At 32.1% G+C, this 8,015-nt stretch overlaps 1 protein-coding gene across 1 annotated transcript in view; it reads right to left on the reverse strand.

Annotated features, from left to right (window-relative positions):
• Positions 1-8,015, reverse strand: part of LOC106689804 (uncharacterized) — a gene marked incomplete at both ends in the record, with an annotated part of 120,523 nt that overhangs the window by 65,446 nt on the left and 47,062 nt on the right. The window contains 4 exon segments of the mRNA XM_014434987.3: positions 921-1,127; positions 2,687-2,845; positions 4,494-4,712; positions 7,678-7,752. Coding sequence (XP_014290473.3) covers positions 921-1,127; positions 2,687-2,845; positions 4,494-4,712; positions 7,678-7,752 — 660 coding nt within the window.

The following is an 8,015-nucleotide window of genomic DNA, read 5'->3' on the forward strand; positions in this document are numbered from 1 at the left end:
ATCAGAGTATTTTTTTTTCCAAGAAAAATTTGCCTAATTTTATTTTGATAGTTTTTTTATTTGATCTTTTATTTTTATTTTTTATTATTTTTTTTTTATAATGTTCTTCACTCTAAGTAAAGCTGAGATGTATTTTTCCTTAAAACATATTTAAATTCATTGAAGGTAGAAAGCTGTACTGATACAATAAAAAATCAAGAGTCTTTTTTTAGTTTTGGAGTAATAATTTATTCCAAACAAATACTAAACATTTTAAAGATAATTATTTTATGATTTATGACGCTCATTCAAAATAATATGCGTAGAAATTGATGCGAAAAATCTCTGATAAAAAACACAACAAAAAACTTTAATTTAAACCTTTAATGTTACATTTTAAATCATTAGTTTAACCTAACATATGTATTATTAAATATAGTTGTTTTTTTTAATACATTGTGAAAAAGAATACGAACCACTTTTCTTATATATCCAGTTTTTGGTGTACTTTTTAATAAAGTTGGTGACAGCATCAGTAAATGGATCTGATGAATTTTCTGAAAAAAAAAATATCCCTTATGCTCTATGTAGAAGGATAATTATAAATATATGTTATTTATAGTAAATAAGTTATTTATTTATATGATAAATTATTTTATTGATCAATTAAAATCATATTTTATTATACTACATCTAGTTTTTTAGAAATCAATTTTTTTTTAATACTGGATCCTACTGAACATTTTTATATGAAAGCACAAATGTATTATTATAACCTTTGAGAATTGAGTATTTGTAGTTGAGTTGTTATGCAATGTCTGGTATCCGATAATTTTTGTTACATTTACTATTTCTATTTAATGTCATACTTTTAAATTATACATGGTTTATAAATAGTAAATAATTAAAGTTAAGACAGTTTACCTATCTTTTATACTTACCATGACTGAAGGTATCAGATATGGTCGATGTATCTTCATCATAGATACTTGATGTTGTTGATGTATTTTCAGGTATAAAGGAGGCTATATTTTGATCCTGGATACTATATAGAAAAGATAAATTTTCAGGTATCACTGAAGTCAAATTTCGATCATAGAAACCTGATCCGTTTACATGGGTCTCAATTAGTCGTTCCATTGCTGAGCCTGAAATTTTAAATTTTTTACTTAATTTTTTTTTATCATCGTTCACTAAATTGACATAAGTCATACGCCACTCTCCCCAAAAAAGAATAAATAAAAATATTATCATCGTAATGATTAATATTTAAAAAATATAAATAATTGTTTACTTTTAAAAATCTTATTACTAGTTGAACTTAGCACTTAATATAGAATATCTGATTTGTGAAAACAAAAATGTAAGAATATAAAAAAAAAAATTATTTTATATCATTTGTATGCCGACGAACTACATATATACATATCTTTTCATCCATCTGACATGATCGAAGCATCCTGTAAGCTTGTGGAAAACATTAACAGTATACACCGTCGTGCATTTGAAAATAAATTGAGCCTGAATCCAGCAAAACCTAAGACCATTCTCATCGGCTCAAAACCCTTCCTTAATTCCCTCCCTTACTATCGATTATTATACCTCAACAACATACTTATTCAGTTTCAAAACACCATAAAAAACCTAGGAGTCCTCTTTGATCAGCACTTAACATGGGAAGAGCCACATTGTCCAAATAACTCGAAAAACCATAAAAATTCTAAAACAGCTCCTAAAATCTGTTGATTCATTTCCTGGAAGTACCCGTCACCTTCTAGTATCCTCACTTATTCTCCCACATTTCGACTACTGATGCCTAGTGTATGGAGGACTGTCCATTGAACAGGAAAAGAGAATAAAAAACTGATGAATTGCTTTAAGATTCATTTTCGGTATTCCCCGGAGTTCTCATTTATCTCATTACTATTCCGAGTTAAGCTGGGTCTATCCCAGTATCCGGAAACAAAACCTCCTTGGCGCAGTTTTATTCCAATCCCTAATAACCAGAAAACCTTCCTATATCATTTACCTCCTCACCATACGTTTATCCATTCACCCAAACACAAGATCCCAACCAACCGATCTTTATATCCCTACGCATAGCCTCCTTTGAAAAATCCTTACTGTTCAAGCTACCTCATTTTGGAACACTTTGCCCATATCCATCGGTAAAGCCTCCTGCTCAACTTTATGAAAACGCCAATTATATGTCCATCTCCTAGATTATCAAAATTTGGTGAACTTGTGAATAATAGAAAACCATAAACTTGGATAAATGTGAATTTTTGTTCATATTTTATTTTGTATAAATATTGTAATAGATTCGGTTAGTTATATTAAAAAGTTAATGTGGCCAGACAAAAGCTGCTAAAACTATTCCAAATTGTTATTCTTAGGGCATCAGTGTCCCAGAATATAGATTGATTTTCATTTCATTTTATTAAAAAACAGAATTTTACTATGATAACTTAAATAAAAATAGTAATTGATAGAAAATCTCCGTAGCGAACGGTATTTAATCACGTTATTATTCTGTATGTGTATATTATACAATATCGAATGTGGAAATAAAGAGGCATATTATATTTAATCAAAAGGTTTTAAATTTAAAACTCTATGAAATAAATAAAACTAGGATTTTTTCTTTTGTATTTTACTATGAAATAAAATTTTTAAGTAAAATATAATGCAGATAAACCATACTAACCAAAAACCGCTAATTTGAACAGCATCGCTCCATAAGCATTGGGAATCGATTTCATTATGTTCACAATTTCGTTATAGTTTGGCGGTAATTCTTTATGTTCAGTTTTGGCTGCAATTAATGCTCTATCGATTTCGTTCAGTATTTCCATGATGTGTTTTCCTGAAATAGTGAGGTACATCATTTATTTTTACCGTGAAACAATCTTTTCAAAATAACAAAACTTGATTTAAATATATTTTATACGAAATAAACAGCTACAGCTGAGGACTAGAAAACCTACACATAACTAAATTATCAGTAATCTGTAAACAGGAAAATCAAATAGTTTATCATTATAACCACTTTTCTCTTATTGAGAGAGGGAGTAAGTATTAATTTAACTGTTATTAAATTAAAAACAAATACTTTTTTTTTTTATTTGTATATTTAATGTAATTTACAACTGTACAAAATAATAAATACAATAAGTAAATATGTAGAATGTTCCATTTGTGGAATTTGATGGTTTGGTAGAGCTCCAGAGCTCAGTTCCATATGTCCAAATTGGTCTGATTATTTAGTGTATAATAATTTGTTGTAGTGAATGGGAAGTAAAGAGCGTGATTTGATGGGGAAAGGGAATTGATGACCTTCATAGAGCAGAATCGATCAAAAGCTTGTTCAACATCTAGGAAGACTCTCGTGCTGTACATTCCGCGCTCCAATTTGGAAGATATGACATTAACCACTCGATGACACTGTTATATGGTAGAATGGGATGTTCTAAATCCAAACTGGTGGTCAGGAATAACATGGTATGATATGAACAGTCAAGGATTGGATAGAGGTGTTGTGAGAGATGAGAGGTCCGGCTGAGCAATCGGTATAGTTGGCTGAATCGTTAGTTGAGTTCTTGTCTTTTAATTCTAGTATGTTGGTTCCAGGTGAGTCATTTGTCTGAAATGAATCAAGGTATCGCACTGTGTCGGATCTGGGTAGAGGAATATTATTAAAAGTCACAGGTAGACAGAAGCTGCGGCGGAGAGTGAAAGTCACATGGGTGCATTTCGACTCATTGACTTTTATCCGCCATTGGTTCCACCATTGCTCAATCCGGGTAAGGTGTGTTTGGAGATTAGATGAGGCTGTTACAGGATCGGGATGGGAGGATAGAATAGCTGTATCATCGGCCAATGTTGCTAGGAACGTGTCTGGAGTGATGAGAATGTCAGCAGTGAAAAGGATGTAGAGGACAGGACCCAGGACATTGCCTTGGGGAACTCCTGTCTCGTTGGGGTTGATATTTGAGTACTCAGAACCACTGCGAACTCGAAAGGAATGATCTGAGAGGTAGGAGCTTTAAGATTAGGTATAAGGTTTGGGGTAATATGGATTTGAGCTTGAAAAACAATCCGGCATACCTGGTCAAAAGCTTGCGCTATGTCCAGAAAGGCATCCGAGCAGTATTGTTTCTTTTCAAGAGCTGAAGAGATATAGTCAACGACTCTGAGGTCTTGTTGAAATGTGGAGTGCCTAGGGTGGAATCCAAACTGATGTGCGGGAAAACTCTGTGATTCAACTATGAATAGGATACGTTTTAGGATGATTTTTTCAAAAAATTTTGAGAGGATTGAAAGTAAGCAGATAGGTCTATAGGAAGCAGGATTATTAGGAGGTTTTCCTGGTTTTGGAAAAAGAGTTATAATGGAATGTTTCCAAAGAACAAGAAAGTGGGTTGTTCTTATGATACAATTATAGAGATACTTAAGGAATATTATAGCTTTGGGAGAAAGTTGGCGAAGGATTTGAGGAGTCAGAAGATCATAACCTGGAGATTTACGAGGAGTTAACATGTTGAGTAGATATTTGACCTCAGAAGGAGTAACTGCTCTAGGAGGTAAGGAAAGTGGGATTGGTGACGATAGGTATTCTTCAATTGTTTCAGTTTGGTCAGAATGCAGTTCAGGGTGAGGAGTGAATGTGTGAGAAAGGGTAATGGCTAGTTCTTCGGCTTTATTTTCGTGGGATGCTGCCCATGTGCAATCATCTCGTTGTAGGGGAGAGAAATATGTTTAGATTTTCAAACATGTTTCAGAGGGAATTGTCGTGAGTAGAAAGGGAAGTGAGGTAGGAATTGAAAGACTTGGATCGAGGGTTAGCCAATTTTCTCTTGTTGTAAGCCAATAACTAGTTTGTTGTAATAATTATATAAGTGACGATCAGTTGGATGTCTAGTGCGTAGCCATAATGTTCTGTATTGGTGCTTAATCTGGATGAGGTTCATGAGATGTTGTGGTAGAGGATTTGTCTTGGGTTTCTTTAGGACATTATATGGTAGGGAGGCAGACCAGACAGCTTGTTGTATAATGGTTGTGAAGGAATGGACTGCGTCGTCTAGTTTTTCAGGGGTTTTCAGGGAAACTTTGAGATCAATTTGCTATGTTAGTATTTGGCGAAAGAAATTCCAGTTTACTGGGTTTGTTATGAATGAGGGTGGAGGAAATGCAGGAATTGGGAATATGGATATAAGTAGAGGACTATGGTCTGAGGATAGGTTATCAAGACGTGAAAGGGACGTCTTAAGAGGTCCTAAGCCTTTGTGTATGAAGAAGTCCAGGAGGTCAGGGTTACGGTTAGGATCGGTTTGCCAAGAAGATAATTAGTGGATTTTTTTTTTTAGAGTTCTACTACTAAGTAGTTTCTCTACATGCTGTATCATATCATTATGATCTTACTTCAAATTTGCTTGTTGTATTTTATATACAGTTGTAAATGTCAATAAATAAATTGTTGGATGATATTTATTATTTCTGAGGGATGAATGGCTTTAGGAGGAAATGTCATTTGGAGTGGAATTGTAATCTCTGCTTTATGCGGTTAAAAGTTTTAAAGAGGTTTTTGCCGAAAATTTGAGATTTTTCTTCATCTGATCGTGTCCAAGTCTTATTTTCAGTAAGAAGTAGATGGTGGAAGGATTTGTATTTTAGTAGTTGTCTATAATAATTTGTCAGTGGTATTTAGGTTTTCTGGTAAGTTCTGGAAATTTTGTATTCTGTGTTTTCTAATTTCTGTTTTTAGTATGTTAGTCAAAGTTTTGTAATGAATTTTGTGCGAAGGATAACTTGTTCTGTGCCACCTCGCTCTTCCCCGGCGTTTTTCTGTTAATAAGCCTTGTATGTGACCAGGTAAGTTGTTTTCCCGAACACTTTTTATGTTTTATTAGTGATAGTAGTTCTTATCGATCTAGAGAGTATTTCGATAGCAGAGTTAATATGTTGTTTTGTTTTTAATGAAATTTTTAAGTCAAATACGTTTTCTAGATCAGTCTAAAATTTTTTCCAGTTCACCAGTCCTGTAACCAGTGAAAGGGGAGGGGGTCTAGGAGTAAGATTTGAATGTATGTGGTGTAGAACCGGGCAATGATCTGAATAGTCATTCATAAAAATTAAAATAGTTTTTCTCTCAAGATTTTTTTTTTAGTTATTTTATGTAATTATATTTAATCATTTTTTTTATTTACATTTAAAACTGCATTTAGACAAAAATACATTTAGTAAATTTTATGTCAGATTATGATGGTATAACACAGGCATGTAGAGAAAATAACCACGGGTAGAACTCTATTAACATTTCCACGTTAGCATGCCTCGAGGCATTCTTCTTTTCAAGCGCCTCAGAGGATTGTCGGGAATAGAAGAGGACGGTTATAAACTAATGGGTTTGGGTGGTTAAGGAGTTTATAATGGAAGGATAGTTATCAGGTTTGGGCTAGATCGGTTACGAAACACTATGGTCTTGATGGATGATTTTATTTATTACGAAGTAAGGAGCGTTTAGGATTTTACGAAGGATTTTGGATTTTAAGGATTAGATAGCGAGAGGAAGGTTTAGTGAAGCCCCAAAGCTCAACTTCGTATGTCCAGATAGGCCTTATTATAGTCATTTAGATCAGTCATTTGTAATAGATTGGAAGTTTACACAGTTTATTGATTAGTCGTTTTTTCAGGTGTAGTCCAAGGTAGCGGATCAGTTCGACATGGGTAAGAGCAACATTATTAAAGGGTCCTGTAGGACAGTTGGTAGGTTTACCACGAAGGGTAGAGGCGATATGATGGGATTTATTTTAATCCTACGAATTCGGCACCATTCTTTGAGAGAAATATTTTTTCTTCGGTTCTAGTGCCCATTGGACGAAATGGTTGAATTAGGGTAGATTTTTTTTTTTGCCGCGACGAAAAAAGCTCGTGAACCACTGATTTAGCTCATAGGAAAATCCGTTGGTAACATCAGAGATTGAGTTGGAATGGTTGAAGCGAAGAGTAAATGTAGAATCATTGGTAACATAAGAAAGTTATGTTATACAAAATTAGTTCATATTAAATTTCTAAATGACAGTGGCTCAGATTTGCTGTTGAGTGACCTGTGTAAACGACGAAAGTAATAAGGTGAAATTTTAAAAAGTGTCATTAAACCATTGAATATCTTTTAAAATATTTTTTGATAACGTAGGATAGATATCTTAAAATTTGAAACTGACTTCTTTAAATTAATATAATGTATTTTAAAATATTTACGGATAAATTATATTTATTTATCGTATATTTTATTGATTTGTAATTAAATTTTATGTATTTAAATACATTTTATTTATTTTTCGTTTGTCATTTCCTGTTTGTATACCTCTATACTTGAATAAATAAAACTATTGTAGCTTTAATAGTATAATTAAGTATGAATTTAGAGGTATTATTTCTAAGTAAACTTCATTTTATTATTATTTTGTTTTATTTAATATTTTACTAATTTTGAAAATGAATTGTAATATTTTAATTTTTTTTTATTTTGTATATACATGTTTATATCGATTACTCATTGCCTTAAATATATTTAATATGGAATAAATCTCAAAGTTATTTTAAAATGGGGTTAATATAAGAGGAAATAGGGAACAAATAAGGCGATATACATTAATATTATTGTATATAAAAAAATAATCCAATCTTCACACTTACTATATTCGTTCCAAGGAAAGTAAGGATCACTTACAACGACGCCAAGTTCGAGGACGTATTGAATGTGGGACAAGTCTGTAAATGAAAAAGGTAAAGTTGATAAAATAACTTAAAATCGAAGTTTATTTATATTTCAAAATGGTGTTACTCGCTGTCAATATCAAAAATTATCCCAAGATTCTATTAGACATTACATTTACCAAACTAATTCTAAAATTAAACCAGATTTTTTGGTCTTTTTTTTTTAAATACTAGATCCTACTTAGGATTTCTACATCAAATTAAAGTCATGAATGCTTTTCTCTAAGAAAAACTTTCCTAATTTTATTTATTGTTTA

The sequence above is a fragment of the Halyomorpha halys genome, unplaced genomic scaffold (genome assembly GCF_000696795.3).
Source record: "Halyomorpha halys isolate HHAL.00 unplaced genomic scaffold, Hhal_1.1 Scaffold1472.1, whole genome shotgun sequence".
NCBI lineage: Eukaryota > Metazoa > Arthropoda > Insecta > Hemiptera > Pentatomidae > Halyomorpha > Halyomorpha halys.